This window comes from Neolamprologus multifasciatus, chromosome 18 (genome assembly GCF_963576455.1).
Source record: "Neolamprologus multifasciatus chromosome 18, fNeoMul1.2, whole genome shotgun sequence".
NCBI classification, from domain to species: Eukaryota; Metazoa; Chordata; class Actinopteri; order Cichliformes; family Cichlidae; genus Neolamprologus; species Neolamprologus multifasciatus.
Genome location: NC_140456.1, coordinates 36,297,190 through 36,316,653, shown reverse-complemented (window position 1 = coordinate 36,316,653; position 19,464 = coordinate 36,297,190). Strand labels below are relative to the sequence as shown.

The 19,464-nt window shown below is 44.5% G+C and overlaps 1 protein-coding gene across 1 annotated transcript in view; it reads left to right on the top strand.

The window, feature by feature from the left end:
- Positions 1-9,458, top strand: part of LOC146498580 (ADAMTS-like protein 2) — a 31,948-nt gene extending 22,490 nt beyond the window's left edge. The window contains exons 9-20 of the mRNA XM_085140095.1: positions 56-231; positions 310-667; positions 830-898; positions 2,494-2,740; positions 2,959-3,053; positions 3,965-4,091; positions 7,001-7,214; positions 7,410-7,565; positions 8,176-8,346; positions 8,428-8,604; positions 8,706-8,859; positions 8,936-9,458. Of these exons, the coding sequence (XP_084996221.1) occupies positions 56-231; positions 310-667; positions 830-898; positions 2,494-2,740; positions 2,959-3,053; positions 3,965-4,091; positions 7,001-7,214; positions 7,410-7,565; positions 8,176-8,346; positions 8,428-8,604; positions 8,706-8,859; positions 8,936-9,063 (2,072 nt within the window). The 3' untranslated portion in view covers positions 9,064-9,458. The remainder of the gene's footprint in view (positions 1-55; positions 232-309; positions 668-829; positions 899-2,493; positions 2,741-2,958; positions 3,054-3,964; positions 4,092-7,000; positions 7,215-7,409; positions 7,566-8,175; positions 8,347-8,427; positions 8,605-8,705; positions 8,860-8,935) is intronic.
- Positions 9,459-19,464: the final 10,006 nt, after the last annotated feature.

Here is a 19,464-nt window from a genome sequence, read left to right as displayed (position 1 = left end):
TACCAGGGCACTGAGCTTTGTAGCCCTCCTACCTGACGTTTTCCCTTCTTTCTAGCTCTGTCAGATGAAGCGGGATATTTCTTCTTCAATGGGAACACGGTGTTTGACAACCCTCAGAATTTCCACGTGGCAGGAACAGTGTTCAAGTACCGCCGCCCAAGCGTCGTGTTGTCTGATGGGTTGGAATACATCATTGCCCAGGGACCCACTCTGCAGGGTCTTAATGTTATGGTAGTGCAGGAACACACACACACACACACACACACACGTTTGTTAGTTTGACTGTAACAAGGCTGCGTGTCGTTCCAGTACTACAACTTGAATGGGAAACTCCCCCACATCACCTACGAGTACACCATCCCACTCAAGTCTCAAGCCGCGGCCTCACGCCACTCCAGTCTTAACCTCACCTATAATGACGTAAACGTGGATGTCAGAGGGGATCAGAGTATCTCGATGAACCACAGCAGAGCATCTGTCCATCACGACCTGCATGACCACCCAGATGTCCAGCTGCAGGAAGAAGAGGAGGAGGAAGTGGTGTGGGAGATCCAGACCGCCAGACCAGCACCAGTGGACATGGTCTACAGACCTGCTGATGTCATCACTCGTGTGTTTAGTCACAATGATGTGGAGGAACAGGGACCTCCAGCACCATCTGGCTACAGTAAGTTTGATTCATCTTGTATTATTAGAGACGTTCGACTGACTGAGTCGTGCCAGAAGTTTAATCAGGAGACAACAGCAGCTTTAGGGATCATTTCATCTTCTGTGATGTTGGTGCTTTCTAACCACGTGATCTCTGCCACTCTTTTCTCTGCTCATTAAGAAAGCTCTTCCAACTCTTCCAACGAGCAATCGACTGAAGATGACAACGCGCTACTGCTCACCTTCCCAGGTAGGAAAGACAAATCCAGTTGTTTCCCAGATGTTTTCACTTCAGACATCTTCCTTGTGTACAGTAAGCCGGTGGTTCCCACACTTTTTTTGCTAAGCCCCCTTTGTCTGACAAGAACCCCGCCCACACACATGTGCACACACACGTGCACACACACACGCGCACACACACACGTGCACACACGCCCATATTTTGTTTCAAACTCCACTGCAGTTTATTCCACACCGCAAACTGTAAACAATGAAAGAAATAAAAGGTTTCAGGTTGCAATAAATAAACCACTACCTCTTTTTAAAAAAACAAACCATCTTTAATTATTTTACGTTGTTTTTGTTGTTTTTTAGGTTTTTACTGAGTAACAATATTCAGCATTGTTGAAATGTCTGTGCAGAGCGTTTAAAACATGAGCGACTGTGGGATCCTGTGTGTCCGTGATTTGAACCGGGGGAACAAACTGTGTCGGTATCACTGACACAGTTTGTTCCCCGGCGTGGCGAGCACTGGGCACGGAGCGAGGATCAGTTATTCCGCCTCCATTACAGATATTAGACGTGGAAGGAGTGATGTTTTAGTTTTGTGAAAAAGTAGAAAGCGAGTGTTGTTACATCACCTTTCAGTTTGAGGGTTACACAGAAAATTATATGTTTATTGTTCTCACGTGGTAGCAGGATTAATTTAACAAAGGACATTTGGCCTGATAATTATTCTTATCCTCCTGTAACTCTATAAAGAGCTAAAACCTCCAAAGTTTCAGGAGTAGTTAGTCGTTACAAGAAGTGTTTGTGAACTAAAAATCAAGAATGTGGGATCCTGTTTGTCCCTGATTTGGAGAGCCCAGCGCTGCTCCCGACGCAGGGGAAACAGATCCTGGTGGGGAGACCTAGCTTGGAACGACAGCTGCTGTGCAGGTGAAGCCAAAAACATGAGGTCCTTCATCAATATGTTCTAGTCTTTGGCTTGGAAGGAAGTTGGTAAATGGACTGGTTCATATATAGGGCTTTTCTATCTGAGCACTCAAAGCGCTTTATACAAGTATGGGTGGGTGGGTGAACACTTTGGACAATACAGGGTGTGAACGCGGAATAATACAGTCTGTGTGTGACTGGAAGCAGCTTCATTTTTCAGACAATGATCCTGAGCAGAGAGGCTTCTGCTGCCAATAAAGGAACCTGGAGAACTCCTCCTGAGGGCTGCGTAAACTTCAGAGTTCAGGGTGTGAATAAGACCTGTGCTCACACCAAAGCTCACTGGACTCACACCAGTGTTGGGCCAATACTGCAACCACAGTTCCAGTGAAGTTGGGATGTTGTGTAACCTCGCCCATCCTTTAAAACGACTGAGCCGTTTGGGGATGCTGACAAACACCTGTTTCCCACTAACCTGTTCACCTGTGGAACACAACGGCTGTTTTTGACTTTCCCAGTCTTTTGCTGCCCCTGTAACCGTAAATTGTAAGGACGTGAGGGAAAGCGCAAGAACAGGACTGTAGAGTTTGACTTTGATTATATATAAGTTATGAAAAAGACACATAATAATATGAAGATTAGCAAATAAAAAATGAAACCTTAACCTTCAAAAATCTGTCCCATTCACAGGTGATCAGAGGGTTCGTCCTGCAGCAGAAGATGCTGCCTACCTGCTGCTGGAGGAGACGCAGACAAACACACACTCAGCCACTGAGCAGCGGTCAGTTGCTGCTGCAGACACAGACACAAGCTCACAGATGCACAGGGACATTGTCATGGACTCTGTGGCCTCAGAAACAGTCGGTGGTCGTCACACCGCCGTCCTGGTAGAGCTGCAGCAGGCGTCAGAGGTGCAGGCAGCCAACACAGAGACGAGGTACGATGAAGCATCTCGTGATCCTCAGAGCTTATTCTGCATTTGTAATCATAACAAGAACTGCTTCACATACAGCCCTTCATCACTGGGTTTAGATGTGTGCAGACTGGTCTGGGCTTTAACACGTGATCCTCAGGTTCAGTGAAGTCATTGTGACATCGGTGGGTTTTACAAGTTTCATGAGTCTGCCTCCTGTCTGTGTCTCTGCTTCCTTCCAGCAACAACTTTGATGTGGAGCCACATGTTAGTCTGGGAGACCTGTATAGCTGGAAGGTGTCTGCGTATGCTCCATGCAGTTCCACCTGTACAACAGGTAAGCACGAAGCTGTCACCTGATACTGTCAGAGCCAAACAGATATTTGTGTGATTGGCTGCTGCTGCAAATCAGCACAGATTCAAGCACAGTGTAAAAGTGATTGTTTGTTTAACTGAAGGTGATCATAGTGACACTGTACTCACTGAGGGACTGATTAAATGAGCTCCTGATGTAGGGCTGGACTTGGTGATGCGATGTTACAGCACTGCTCTGACAAACCGTATTATGTTGTAACTTTGTAACTACACGTGTAATTTTGACTAACACTCCTTGTTTCCATCCTGAAGAAGTGAATTTGTCAACAACAGCTGCAGTGGAAACGTTTCATTTGACGCTTCGTCCTCTTCCTGACTGAATCAGGCTGAAATGGTGTGAACAGGCCGGGGGGCCAAAACCTGCATTTGCAGTGTTGCCACATAATCGTGTCAGTCACAGCTCAGCTCAGGATGTACAATGTGATGGTACAAATGGCTCTGAACACCATCTGTCCATGAATAACACACACCGATGAGTTAAACTGCAGGAATGTCTTAAAGACATAAAGACCTGGATGGCCACTAACTTTCTGCTTCTTAACTCAGATAAAACTGAGGTTATTGTACTCGGCCCTGAAAATCTTAGAAATATGGTATCTAAGCAGATTCTTACTCTGGATGGCATTACCTTGGCCTCCAGTAACACTGTGAGAACATGGAGTCATGTTTGACCAGGATATGGAGGATGTTCATCTCTGAGCACTGTGTGGAGGGTGTAGCTCAGCAGGTGGAGCAGGGTCTTGCATGAATGTGTGTGAATGTTAGATAATTAGCACTTACACAGAAGAACCACAGAAAAATCATAAATGAATGTGTGCACGAGGCAAGTTGTAAAAGTGCTCCGAGAAGTTCTGAGATGTACCGTGTTCCCAGGTATCACCAGCACATACGCCCTGTGCGTCCGGTATGATGGCACTGAAGTCGACGACCGTTACTGTGACTCTCTGACCCGACCGGAGCCCACACAAGAGTTCTGCATTGGAAAGCAATGTCCTCCACGGTACTGTTTCACCTCAGACTCACTGCACAATCCACACCACGTTTAACAGTTTCATGCTGGAGAGACCAATCATGTTCACCTCTGAGGTGGAGCAGGGTTAGGAGCAGCAGATAGTAGCACACGTTTCCCAGGTGGACAGTACTGACGCTGGCTGACTCTAAGCAGGGATGGATCTCCATGTCATGGCTGAACTAACACTAGGCCTGATTTCAGATGATGCTGACATACTCTGAAGTCAGATGCTACTTTTAGGACCTGGAGACTTGGAGTACACGCTGGGACGAACCAAACGTGCCATTTTTGTCAAATAAATCAATAAATAAACTGTTAAAAACTGACCTTTGCATCTGTAACTGTATCTATAAATTTACAGATTCAGATTTCCTACAAACATCTGGCCTGATTGTGTTGCTGCATTAGCTGCTAAATATCTATGGATTCCTTTTTGTTCTAAATAACCTGGAGCTGATTTATCAGACCTCATGTTTTACTGCCTATTTATAATATTATTATCAATATTTTAGTTAAAAATGTTATCGTATGCATAGACAGTGGAACCCCGACTTACGAAATTAATTCGTTCCCGAGGGTCGAAGCACCCATCGCGCCTGTTGAGCGAACGGTAGGCTAATGGCTAATTGCTAACGGCAACAACAATACGTCGTTCAAGTTAGTGATGGGTCGTTCGCGAACGAAATGGCTCTTAGAGCCGTCTCTTTGAAGTGAACGACGCGAGCCGGCTCCTTATTGGAAGCCGTGAGGTTTTTTTTTTTCTTTCTCTCACCCTCTCTCTCGCCCTTTTTTCCACTAAACTCTGCACGCGCGGCCTGTACTTTGCGCTGGGCAGAGGGGGGAGGGGCGTTAGTTACACTTGCAGTAGCACAGGAACAGAGCCAGAGAGAAAGAGAGTGAGGGACAACAACGTCACATTAGAAAGGTATAGTAATCATCCACTATTTTCAGTTGCAGATGATAAAGGATTCAGAGATCATGCAGGCCCATATGACAGAGAATGTGCATCTTCTTTTTGTTTTCATATTTTAATTTATATTTAATTGTGTTGTGGTTTGCAGTGTTTTGTGTTGTTTCACGTTAAATTTGTTTAAAAGGAAAAAGCTGAAAATTTAAATAGTTAAAAGTCTAAAATGTAAATAGTTGTTCTTTGTATTATATGATTTATTTATTACATTTTATGTGGAGTGAATAAATAAAGTATATTTATGGTGGCCCTTAGAGAAAAAGCACGTACAAACTCCAAAACACGTACAAACCCCTAAGCATGTACAAACTCCAAAACGCATAAAAACTCAGATGCACTTACAAACCCCTAAGCATGTACAAACTCCAAAACACATAAAAACTCAGAAGCACGTACAAACTCAGAATCACGTAGTCAAAGGAGCTTGCAAAGAAAAGCGTCTGGACTTCTTTAAGTTACTTGAAGACGTTTCACCTCTCATCCGAGAGGCTTCTTCAGTTCTAAGGTCAAATGGTGGAGAGTCCCAGATATAAACCTGGTGGGAGTGTCCCCCCACAGAGGGACAAAAGGCGGTGGTTTACGACACCAACTCTCTGCCATCTATAATCCAGTTTTGAGTTCCCTTCCCAGACGCCTTAACGCCCACTCACACCCTGGGCCATCTGACCTCAGGAATTCGCATGATAAGGTGGGGCCAGGTTTCACAATGAACTCACCCGAAACTCTGGCTGATTGGGACCCACACCCAGTTCCACACCTTGGCTCAGGCGATTAGAGGATCATCAGGGGGTCCTTTTGTCCCTCTGTGGGGGGAAACTCCCACCAGGTTTAAATCTGGGACTCTCCACCATTTGACCTTAGAACTGAAGAAGCTTCTCGGATGAAGGTGAAACGTCTTCAAGCAACTTAAAGAAGTCCAGACGCTTTTCTTTACAAGCTCCTTTGACTACAATGACCTGGATGACTGAGAACCTTCACAGTCAGAATCACGTACAAAAGACAACAGAAGTGCTCCAGGATGCTAGGGCGCAGTGTTGAGCTTTTGTTACCTAGTGGCTACACAAGCCAGGAAGTATCAACAACCGGATTTGGTGTGTGGTAGTAACAGGTAAATTAATTTTTTTTAAATTATTTGAATAAATATGAGTGCTTGTCTATAAATACACAAACAATACACACATGCTTTCAATTGTGTAATTTAAGTGATCTGGGTAGCTCTGTTTTGGAAGTTCAGTTAACGCTAGAAATGTGTTTTGGAGTTTGTACGTGCTTTTTCTCTAGGGGCCCTATATAAACATATATAAATAAAACCACTTTTTTTACATTAGTAATTACTTTTCTGCATAATTTTATATTATTGTTAATGATTAAATAATTAAAGCAACAAAACAACCTGAAGAGCCGGTTCGGAGCCGAAAGAGCCGGCTCTTTTTAGTGAGCCGAGCCGAAAGAGCCGGATCTCTAAAAAGAGCCGGAAATCCCATCACTAGTTCAAGTGGAACAGCGAAGCGCAAGGACGAAAGCCAAGGGGGTTGTCACATGATTTGGAAGGCATTCTGGGCTCAGCCAATCAGAGCCAGCGGATTTCGTTGCGCGGGCATTTTGCCGTAACACGGGCAGAAATATTGCCGTCGCCTTCGTAACTTGATTTTTCGTTAAATGGGGTCTTCGTAAGTTTCTGCTGTATTTGAATGTTTCTGACAAACGTTGGAAATGATTCCAGGACTGTACGAGAATATTTGGCGATAGCTTTGATTTACTGCCGTAGTTTCGGTTACACCTGAAGCCTCTACACGATGCATCACACGGGTCACCACCGTGGACGATGCCCCACCAGGGAAACAGAATTCCAGCACAAATCCAGGAGAACGATTCATCTGTGGGATCTGTGTGGAGATGTCTTACTGTGATAACTCCACTGTGTCCTCAGATGGGAGACGAGTGGTTGGAGCGCGTGCTCTCGGACGTGTGGCGAGGGCGTGCAGTTTCGTATCGTGCGTTGCTGGAAGATGCTGTCTCCTGGGTTCGACTCCTCTGTCTACGATTCGCTCTGTCTGTCACATGATCTCCACAAACCAGCCAATAGGAAGGTGTGCCACGGACAGAGCTGCGGACCCCAGTGGGAGGTGTCGGGGTGGTCGGAGGTTTGTGCTACAGCAGCGTCTAACTTTCTCTTTTAATGTCGGTTCACTGCGTCTTACATGTTCTCACGTTGTTACCAAGCAACAAGAAACTTTCCATGATTCACCTCTTTGAGATTTCGTCTCCCGTCAGGAGGACACGTGAATATTGTCATGCTTCATCACACCAGCTTCATCATTTCTCCCTCCGTGTGTCAGTGCTCAGCACGCTGCGGCTCTCGCGGCATCCGCACTCGAGACGTTCGTTGCTCTGTGGAAAGGAAACTGTGTAACGAGACCTCTCGGCCAATAGAGAGCCAGGAATGTGACGGCCCACCCTGTGACAGACGATGGAGCGTTTCTGATTGGGGACCCGTGAGTTCAGCCCTTTACTGTACCCACCACACACTGCTGTCCATCACTGTTTCAGCCTCAAACTGTAAAATTTTGATGACCTGATAGTGTGTCTGTATCACCAGATACGTCACCATGGTAACAAACCAGTCACTCTTTATCTTTGGACTTCGTTTTTAAAGTTTTCCAGGCTCTATGAACGTGTTTGGACACTCGCTGCGTTTTCGTTCACTTGAACCTGAATGTTTTTGTTGTTTAAACACTAAACAGCTCTGGGCTGTGTGCAGACAGCAAACTGCACATTAAGATTATTCGTTATTAGCACAAAAACAGAGTTTGCAATGTTTTTCATTATTCTACGAAAAATGCCAAAGATAAGAGTTTAACAGGTTAAAATGGGTTTTATATAGAGAAGAACTACACAGAGCATTTGAAGCCTTTGGGCCTTCAGCCTCTCCTGAAATGGTCCCAGTGGAACGGCGGCTGTCAGTTACTGGGCTGAAAACCAGTGGATGCAGGCCTTACAGTGGGATGAACAGCAGATTTATGACTCGATTTTGTAGTTTTCAGAGGTTACGAGCAGCTTTGTCCAGCGTGTATTTTGCATGAAAATGTCTCTGCATCGTGTCAGTGCTCAGGAGAGTGCGGCGAGGGCAGGATGGTGCGTTCTGTGACCTGCCGTTCGTCAGGCGGACTTGTGATGTCAGACGGGCAGTGTGACCAGCCGTTACGCCCGTTGGCCATCTATCCCTGCGGTGACAGAGACTGCGCTCCACACTGGGTCGAGCAGGAGTGGCAACAGGTGACTGTGGCACAGTGAAGACGTCATATTTTAACGCTATATGAGGATCGTACACGCTTTAGTTTTGCGTCTGTGTTTCAGTGTAACGCTACCTGTGGCCGCGGCGTGCGACAGCGTCAGGTGGTGTGTGCTGGCCTGGACGGAGGAGTGTTCAAAGAGTTTCCAGACAGCAGCTGTAACCAAACCAACAAACCGCAGACGAGCTCGTCCTGCTTCCAGAGACCCTGCTCCAAGTGGTTCAGCACATCCTGGTCTCAGGTAGTGACGCCTGTCATCAGCCGCCCAGCACACGATCACATCTCACATTTTTCACTCCTCAACAAACTACAATCGGCAAGTTTGACCTCTTGTTCACTCAGTGCAGCAAGACCTGTGGGCGTGGCGTCCAGGTTCGAGAGGTCAAGTGTTACCAAGGGGAGGAGCTGGTAACGAGGGGTCACAGCTGTGACTCCGCCCTCAAGCCGGAGACCAAGCAGAGCTGTGAGATCCAGAGCTGTCCGACAGAAGCACCAGGTATAAAAACTCCAAGAGCAGGTGATGTTAGACGATGACTTTCTAACAGCAGCTTTGTTATGTGTTTATCCTGCAGCGTCACACGCAGACTTCTGCCAGGACAAAGCAACAGCCAACTGTGCCCTGGTCCTCAAGGTGAAGCTGTGCTCCCACTGGTACTACAGGAAGGCCTGCTGCCAGTCCTGCAAGGCACCCGGACCCTGAGGCTGTAACCTCTGACCTCAACATCAGCCACTGTACCAAAGGTCACGCTTTTATTGGTGCTACACAAAGCTCGCTGCTACGAAAGACCGCAGTACATCAACATAACCTGATTACTTTTATCACTGATGTCAAAGGTCAGCTTATGGTCACTGTATGATCCTTATCATTGTGGGAAGTATACCAGTATGAGGTCTTCTCCCAACATCCTTCTGAACTATATCACTGACTGTGCTGCTAGTTTAGTCACAACCTCCACCTCAGACAATGTGAAGATAGACTAGCTTTAGGGGGCGGAGCTTGGTGATGAGGAGGAAACAGTTATTTCTGTGTTCAGATAACAAATGTGTCATTTCTACGGTGCTAAAGCAGCTGTAAACACGTCGGAGCCTAAAGCGGCGGTCGTTACTGGGACAGCAGACTGGGACAGGCGGGAAACCCTGTCCTCACACAAACTGGGAGTTTGGGCAGGTTGCTCTCCTGCTGCCACCGTGGAACGCAGCTCGTCCTCCTCGCTACAGCACGGTACCATAATGTTGTCGTATCCATGTCGCCGCTTAAGTCTGCAAATCAAACTGCATGTGAACAATATTTTCAGCCCTTTGACTTCAAATGGAAACACAGCTGATACTCAAAGTGAACTTGGACACAGAAACAAACAGCTCATTGTTTCCATTTAAATGAAAGAAAGTATTAACTGAGTTTGTACAGCATCAGATCATAAAGTCTCCTCACAGTGCTTCACGTTGTTTGTAACATTGTAACTTTTAATGGGATTAATGTGCCTTTGGAACTGTTGTCAAGCGACATCGAACTGAAAACTGTGTTTTCACTGCAGCGTCTCTAAAGTTTCCTAGCTGGTCGTAATGAGCTGCGGTTGCACAAAACGATTCTTTAGCTTGCAGCAGGGTCGTCCTCTGTAAATACGATGGCTCTGGGAAAGCTGGTACAAGTTTACTGGTAAGGAGTCAAGAAACAATTGTGACTTCTGTGGGCTTTTCAACCTGCAGCAGCTGAAGGACAACAGCCAGCCGTGCAGAGCAGCAGGAACACGCCAGTGAAACCTGCCCGGGCCTCGTCTACGTAGTACACTGTTTACCTGATGTTACACTGCCACAGAGCTGCTGCTCTGACTCTTTGTACTGTATCCCACTGAAAGAATTAAAGGTGTGTGTTTGACCCACTGCTTCTTTGTAGTCGGACTGACCCTTGCATTTAGCGATGCTGTTGGATACCAAGGTGCAGCTGTGAAATAGAAGGAACGAGCTATTCATGTGTGTGTGAATAACAGAAACACAGACGTGAAGCTAGCTCTGAAACATGATCTCTGTGTGGATGTGTCACAGTTAATCATTAGATCAGTTTCAGCCTTCATGACCTTTTCTAACATCAACGTTAGAGAAGGTGAAATCTCAGCCTCTTCTGCTCCACTGCTGCCGCCGAGCCCCCACAGAGCCATTTTTGTGCATCAACATTATCCATGATTGTGGTTGGAAAGATAGTTAACAGATATCCTCACAAAATAAAAGACAAACAGTCATAACATTGGATTTTTATAGATGAGACATCAGATACAAATATTCAATTAAGTTTTATTTATACAAAACCACAACAACAGTCGCCCCAAGGTGTTTTATGTAAGTTAAAGACCCTAATACGGAGGAAAACCCAACAATCAGATGAGCCCCTGTGAGCAGAACTTTGGCGACAGTGGGAAGGAAGAAACCTCCAGCAGAACCAGGCTCAGGGTTCTCTTTATTACAAACATTAGATGTGAAATCCATAAGGAATCTTGTGGATTTTACTGCCATGTTTGGGTCTAGTGATCCTTTATCCTGTAGTAAAACACTTCTGATGGCAGTGACGTCCTATAGGTCAGCTTTGACTGAGGACTTTGAGTGGTTGTAGCGCTCTGTACCCTCTTTATCAAAACCTCAGGACGGGACAGCTGAGTGTGATCAGCTGAGCCCTTGGTATTTCTCCAGCTTCCCGTGTTGCTTCTTCCTGATGTTGCTGTCATTGGGAACCGCTACATCGATCACTACGTCTTCTTCTGTTTGTCTACCACCACTATGTCCAGTTGGTTAGCCACCACCATCTTGTCCGTCTGTATCTGGAAGTCCCACAGGATCTTAGCTCGGTCATTCTCCACCACCCTTGGGGGCATTTCCCATTTTGACCTCAGGACTTCCAGGTTATACTCGGCACAGATGTTCCTGTACACTATGCCGGCCACTTGGTTATGGCGTTCCATGTATGCCCTGCCTGCTAGCATCTTGCACCCTGCTGTTATGTGCTGGATTGTCTCAGGGGCATCTTTACACAGCCTGCACCTGGGGTCTTGCCTGGTGTGATAGACCCCAGCCTCTATGGATCTTGTACTCAGAGCTTGTTCCTGTGCTGCCATGATTAGTGCCTCTGTGCTGTCTTTCAGTCCAGCTTTGTCCAGCCACTGGTAGGATTTCTGGATATCAGCCACCTCCTCTATCTGCCGGTGGTACATACCGTGCAGGGGCCTGTCCTTCCATGATGGTTCCTCGTCTCCCTCCTCTTTCTTGGGTTTCTGCTGCCTGAGGTATTCACTGAGCACGCTGTCAGTTGGGGCCATCTTCGTGATGTATTCTTGGATGTTCGTTGTCTCATCCTAGGGCTGGTGTCCCAGAAACGATGTGGGCTTCATAGATAATTGGCAAACCTTCTGGAGGAAACCTGGTCTTGTTAGGAGAGATGGCATCCATCCCACTTTGGATGGAGCAGCTCTCATTTCTAGAAATATCGACAAATTTATTAAACCCCTCAAAACATGACTATCCAGAGTTGGGACCAGGAAGCAGAGTTGCAGTCTTACACGCCTCTCTGCAGCTTCTCTCCTCCTGCTACCCCCCCAAAAACCCATCTCCATAGAGACTGTGTCTGCTTCCAAAAAGACAAAAAACAAACTAAAAACCAGCAACAAACAACTTAAACAATCACAAAGAAAGAACAATACAGTATCCACATCTGAACCAAAGAGTAAAACAGTGAAATGTGGATTATTAAATATTAGGTCTCTCTCCTCCAAGTCTCTGTTAGTACATGACTTAATAATTGATCAACAAATTGATTTACTCTGCCTTACAGAAACCTGGTTGCAGCAGGATGATTATGTTAGTTTAAATGAATCAACACCCCCGAGTCATTCTAACTACCAGAAATCTCGAAGCACAGGCCGAGGGGGAGGTGTGGCAGCAATTTTTCACACCAGTCTATTAATTAATGAAAGACCAAGACAGACTTTTAATTCATTTGAAAGCCTGATGCTTAACATTGTCCACCCCAGCTGTGAAACTCAGAAACCAGTCTTACTTGTTATCATCTATCGTCCACCTGGGCCTTACACAGAGTTTCTGTCTGATTTCTCAGACTTTATATCTGATTTAGTTCTGAGCTCAGATAAAATAATTATTGTGGGTGATTTTAACATCCATGTAGATGCTAAAAAGTGGTTTGTATCATATCTATCTAATAGACTCCAATTTGTGCATGTAAATGGAGAGTCCTCTTCACACACTGAGGTTAATTATGGAGTTCCACAGGGTTCGGTGCTAGGACCAATTCTGTTTACATTATACATGCTTCCCCTAGGCAGCATCATTAGAAGACATAGCATACATTTTCACTGCTATGCAGATGACACCCAGCTCTATCTGTCCATGAAGCCAGATAACACACACCAATTAGTTAAACTGCAGGAATGTCTTAAAGACATAAAGACTTGGATGGCCACTAACTTTCTGCTTCTTAACTCAGATAAAACTGAGGTCATTGTACTCGGCGCTGAAAAGCTTAGAAATATGGTATCTAACCAGATTCTTACTCTGGATGGCATTACCTTGGCCTCCAGTAACACTGTGAGGAACCTTGGAGTCATTTTTGACCAGGATATGTCCTTCAACGCACATATTAAACAAATATGTAAGACTGCGTTCTTCCATTTGCGCAACATCTCTAAAATTAGAAATATCCTGTCTCAGAGTGACGCTGAAAAACTAGTTCATGCATTTATTACTTCCAGGCTGGACTACTGCAATTCATTATTATCAGGATGTCCAAAAAACTCACTGAAAAGCCTTCAGTTAATCCAAAATGCTGCAGCAAGAGTACTGACAGGGACTAGAAGGAGAGAGCATATTTCTCCTGTTTTGGCTTCCCTTCATTGGCTTCCTGTTAAATCCAGAATTGAATTCAAAATCCTGCTCCTCACATACAAGGTCTTAAATAATCAGGCCCCATCTTATCTTAATGACCTTGTAGTACCATATCACCCTATTAGAGCACTTCGCTCCTGCTCTGCAGGCCTACTTGTTGTTCCTAGAGTATTTAAAAGTAGAATGGGAGGGAGAGCCTTCAGTTTTCAGGCCCCTCTTCTGTGGAACCAGCTTCCAGTTTGGATTCAGGAGACAGACACTATCTCTACTTTTAAGATTAGGCTTAAAACCTTCCTTTTTGCTAAAGCATATAGTTAGGGCTGGACCAGGTGACCCTGAATCCTCCCTTAGTTATGCTGCAATAGATGTAGGCTGCCGGGGGATTCCCATGATGCATTGAGTTTTTCCTTTCCAGTCACCTTTCTCACTCACTATGTATTAACAGACCTCTCTGTATTGAATCGTATCTGTTATTAATCTCTGTCTCTCTTCCACAGCATGTCTTTATCCTGTCTTCCTTCTCTCACCCCAACCGGTCGCAGCAGATGGCCGCCCCTCCCTGAGCCTGGTTCTGCCGGAGGTTTCTTCCTGTTAAAAGGGAGTTTTTCCTTCCCACTGTCGCCAAAGTGCTTGCTCATAGGGGGTCATATGATTGTTGGGCTTTTCTCTGTATCTATGAAGCGCCTTGAGGCGACATTTGTTGTGATTTGGCGCTATATAAATAAAATTGAATTGAATTGAATTGAATTAAAAATGACAGCCTCAACATGGCATTTAATCTGTTGTTAGACTCAATTGGTTTCTCTCAAAATGTAAAAGAACCCACCCACCACTTTAATCACACTCTAGATCTTGTTTTAACATATGGCATAGAAACTGAACATTTAACAGTGTTTCCTGAAAACCCTCTCCTGTCTGATCATTTCTTGATAACATTTACATTTACAATAATTGATTACGCAGCAGTGGAGAGTGGACTTTATCAAAGTAGATGTCTTTCTGAAAGCGCTGTAACTAAGTTTAAGAATATAATCCAGCCACTGTTATCATCGTCAATGCCCTGTACCAACACAGAGCAGAGCAGCTATCTGAACGCTACCCCAACAGAGGTCGATTATCTTGTTAATAATTTCACCTCCTCACTACGTACGACTCTGGATACTGTAGCTCCAGTGAAAACTAAGGTCTCTAATCAGAAGTACCTGACCCCGTGGTATAATTCTCAAACACGTACCCTAAAGCAGATGACTCGTAATCTGCAGAGGAAATGGCGTGTCACAAATTTAGAGGATCATCATTTAGCCTGGAGAAATAGTTTGTTGCTTTATAAGAAAGCCCTCCGCAAAGCCAGAACAGCTTACTACTCATCACTGATTGAAGAAAATAAGAACAACCCCAGGTTTCTCTTCAGCACTGTAGCCAGGCTGACAAAAAGTCAGAGCTCTTTTGAGCCAACCATCCCTTTAACGTTAACTAGTGATGACTTCATGAACTTCTTCACAAATAAAATTTTTATCATTAGAGAAAAAATTACCAATAATCATCCCACAGATGTAATATTATCTACAGCTACTCTTAGTTCCATTGATGTTAAGTTAGACTCTTTTTTTCCAATCGATCTTTCTGAGTTAACTTCAATAATTACTTCCTCCAAACCATCAACGTGTCTTTTAGACCCCATTCCTACAAAACTGCTCAAAGAAGTCCTGCCATTGATTAATTCTTCGATCTTATATATGATCAACCTATCTCTAATAATCGGCTATGTACCACAGGCCTTCAAGGTGGCTGCAGTTAAACCTTTACTCAAAAAGCCATCTCTAGACCCAGCAGTCTTAGCTAATTATAGGCCAATCTCCAACCTTCCTTTCATATCAAAAATCCTTGAAAGAGTAGTTGTCAAACAGCTAACAGATCATCTGCAGAGGAATGGTTTATTTGAAGAGTTTCAGTCAGGTTTCAGAGTTCATCACAGCACAGAAACAGCTTTATTGAAGGTTACAAATGATCTTCTTATGGCCTCTGACAGTGGACTCATCTCTGTGCTTGTCCTTCTTGACCTTAGTGCAGCATTCGATACTGTTGACCATAATATCCTATTAGAGCGATTAGAACATGCTGTAGGTATTACAGGTATTGCACTGCAGTGGTTTGTATCATATCTATCTAATAGACTCCAATTTGTGCATGTAAATGGAGAGTCCTCTTCACACACTGAGGTTAATTATGGAGTTCCACAGGGTTCAGTGCTAGGACCAATTCTGTTTACATTATACATGCTTCCCCTAGGCAGCATCATTAGAAGACATAGCATACATTTTCACTGCTATGCAGATGACACCCAGCTCTATCTGTCCATGAAGCCAGATAACACACACCAATTAGTTAAACTGCAGGAATGTCTTAAAGACATAAAGACTTGGATGGCCGCTAACTTTCTGCTTCTTAACTCAGATAAAACTGAGGTCATTGTACTCGGCGCTGAAAAGCTTAGAAATATGGTATCTAACCAGATTCTTACTCTGGATGGCATTACCTTGGCCTCCAGTAACACTGTGAGGAACCTTGGAGTCATTTTTGACCAGGACATGTCCTTCAACGCACATATTAAACAAATATGTAAGACTGCGTTCTTCCATTTGCGCAACATCTCTAAAATTAGAAATATCCTGTCTCAGAGTGACGCTGAAAAACTAGTTCATGCATTTATTACTTCCAGGCTGGACTACTGCAATTCATTATTATCAGGATGTCCAAAAAACTCACTGAAAAGCCTTCAGTTAATCCAAAATGCTGCAGCAAGAGTACTGACAGGGACTAGAAAGAGAGAGCATATTTCTCCTGTTTTGGCTTCCCTTCATTGGCTTCCTGTTAAATCCAGAATTGAATTCAAAATCCTGCTCCTCACATACAAGGTCTTAAATAATCAGGCCCCATCTTATCTTAATGACCTTGTAGTACCATATCACCCTATTAGAGCACTTCGCTCTCGCTCTGCAGGCCTACTTGTTGTTCCTAGAGTATTTAAAAGTAGAATGGGAGGGAGAGCCTTCAGTTTTCAGGCCCCTCTTCTGTGGAACCAGCTTCCAGTTTGGATTCGGGAGACAGACACTATCTCTACTTTTAAGATTAGGCTTAAAACTTTCCTTTTTGCTAAAGCATATAGTTAGGGCTGGACCAGGTGACCCTGAATCCTCCCTTAGTTATGCTGCAATAGATGTAGGCTGCCGGGGGATTCCCATGATGCATTGAGTTTTTCCTTTCCAGTCACCTTTCTCACTCACTATGTATTAACAGACCTCTCTGTATTGAATCGTATCTGTTATTAATCTCTGTCTCTCTTCCACAGCATGTCTTTATCCTGTCTTCCTTCTCTCACCCCAACCGGTCGCAGCAGATGGCCCCGCCCCTCCCTGAGCCTGGTTCTGCCGGAGGTTTCTTCCTGTTAAAAGGGAGTTTTTCCTTCCCACTGTCGCCAAAGTGCTTGCTCATAGGGGGTCATATGATTGTTGGGCTTTTCTCTGTATCTATGAAGCGCCTTGAGGCGACATTTGTTGTGATTTGGCGCTATATAAATAAAATTGAATTGAATTGAATTGAATTGAATCCTGGATTGTGGTGCTGACACTCACCAGTCCCCGGCCTCCTTCCTTCCGCTTAGCGTACAGCCTCAGGGTGCTGGACTTGGGGTGAAACCCTCCATGCATGGTAAGGAGCTTTCTTGTCTTTATGTCAGTGGCTTCTATCTCCTCCTTTGGCCAGCCTATTACCCCAGCAGGGTACCTGATCACGGGCAGGGCGTACGTGTTGATGGCCCGGATCTTGTTCTTACCGTTCAGCTGACTCCTCTGGACTTGCCTGACCCTCTGCAGGTACTTGGTGGTTGCAGCTTTCCTAGCGGCCTCTTCATGGTTCCCATTCGCCTGCGGGATCTCCAGGTACTTGTAACTGTCCTCTATGTCTGCAATGTTGCCTTCATTGGCTTCCTGTTAAATCCAGAATTGAATTCAAAATCCTGCTCCTCACATACAAGGTCTTAAATAATCAGGCCCCATCTTATCTTAATGACCTTGTAGTACCATATCACCCTATTAGAGCACTTCGCTCTCGCTCTGCAGGCCTACTTGTTGTTCCTAGAGTATTTAAAAGTAGAATGGGAGGCAGAGCCTTCAGTTTTCAGGCCCCTCTTCTGTGGAACCAGCTTCCAGTTTGGATTCAGGAGACAGACACTATCTCTACTTTCAAGATTAGGCTTCAAACTTTCCTTTTTGCTAAAGCATATAGTTAGGGCTGGACCAGGTGACCCTGAATCTTCCCTTAGTTATGCTGCAATAGACGTAGGCTGCCGGGGATTCCCATGATGCATTGAGTTTTTCCTTTCCAGTCACCTTTCTCACTCACTATGTATTAACAGACCTCTCTGTATTGAATCATATCTGTTATTAACCTCTGTCTCTCTTCTACAGCATGTCTTTATCCTGTCTTCCTTCTCTCACCAACCAATCACAGCAGATGGCCGCCCCTCCCTGAGCCTGGTTCTGCTGGAGGTTTCTTCCTGTTAAAAGGGAGTTTTTCCTTCCCACTGTCGCCAAAGTGCTGCTCATAGGGGGTCATATGATTGTTGGTTTTTCTCTGTAGGTATTATTGTAGGATCTACCTGACAGTATAAAGCGCCTTGAGGCGACTGTTGTTGTGATTTGGTGCTGTGTAAATAAAGTTGAATTGAAGAGCTGTACATAGCCACACATACACAGAGGTGAGAGCACTAAGGTCAACAGTTTATTCAGCACTGCCGTTGTGTGAACAACACATACGTTTCAGTTACAGTCTTGGGGTTCCAGCATTTATTCAGTGGCCCTCTGTTTAGATGTGCACTGTGGTCAAACTATTATAAACCAACTTATATATGCAGTGTTGGGAGTAACAGAGTACATGTACCACCATTAAATATTTAAAATACAAAATATGAGTAACTGTATTCCGTTACAGTTACCGTTCAATAGCTGGTATTCAGAATACAGTAAATGGATTACACGGCGGTCTTGTCCTGTTTGATATGTTCAGCTGTCCCCTCTCTATTTCTGTCTCAATCTCGCGTCTCATAATGACGTGAAGAAATATTTTTTAAATGATTTAATATGAAGGCAATAGAGTGTTACAAGTATAGCTCTAAAGAATGTAGCATCATGGGCAGTGTAGTCCGTGCTGCAGGGAGAATGGACTGCCATACACGTTATGTGTCTGTGAGCGAGGGAGGGAGAAAAAGGAAAAGTACGAGCTGTCATCGAGCAGAAACGGGAGCTGGAAGCATGTAAATATAATAATAACCACTGCAGCCAAGAAGAGAGCCTGACGAGCCCAGCTGTAAGTAAGCTATTAAGACTCGACTGTACACCGTGTTCGTGTTTTCCTCTGAAACAATAAGTTCTGTTGGAGCAGCCTTTCAACGCCTCTCTCTGTCTCTGCTAGCAAAGTTGACCCAGACAACAAAGTAAAGCTAGTTTTCAGCTACGAGCCGACACAGAACCCACCGTATTAGCCAGAGGTCCCTTTACTACGGTTCGGAGCCGCGGACCTGTTTTATATACAAATAGTTTTCTACACGAGATCACTGCAAAAAGTGCAGCCTTACCTAATGTCCACCTACTGTTACTCATTTATATTAAGATTTAAATCTAGTTGGTGTTGGTATGGAGAGTAACCTTCAGTAATAAATCACACAGCAATAGTTCATTTATGTAGTTGTAAACAGCATGATAATATATTAAGTAACCCAAAGTATTCAGAATACGTTACAAACTACATTTTGGGGCATGTAATCTGTAGTGGAATACACTTTAAAAGTAACCTTCCCAACACTGGATATATGTTGTGTGACACCGTGGTAACAAGAGAGCTTAAATTAAATTTTATATATATTTGATGAGCCTGAACAAGCTGATATTAATTTGAAATGCTTTCTAATTACTGAGACTTCAGCTGGTGTCTGTTCAATACGGTGTCATTTTTCATTACTACAGTTTTAAGGATATTTGTAGAATTCTTTATGTGTACACTGGATGTTACCAGCATCTCAATAGCACCTTTGTTGTTCACTTCTTACCTGCTGAGTGTGAATATTTAGTGGTACAGAAAGACTAACTGCATCATATGAAGTGTATTATATGACAGAGGAGTAAAGGCACAGGCTGGAGGGTTTCTGTTCCATAGAGAAGCT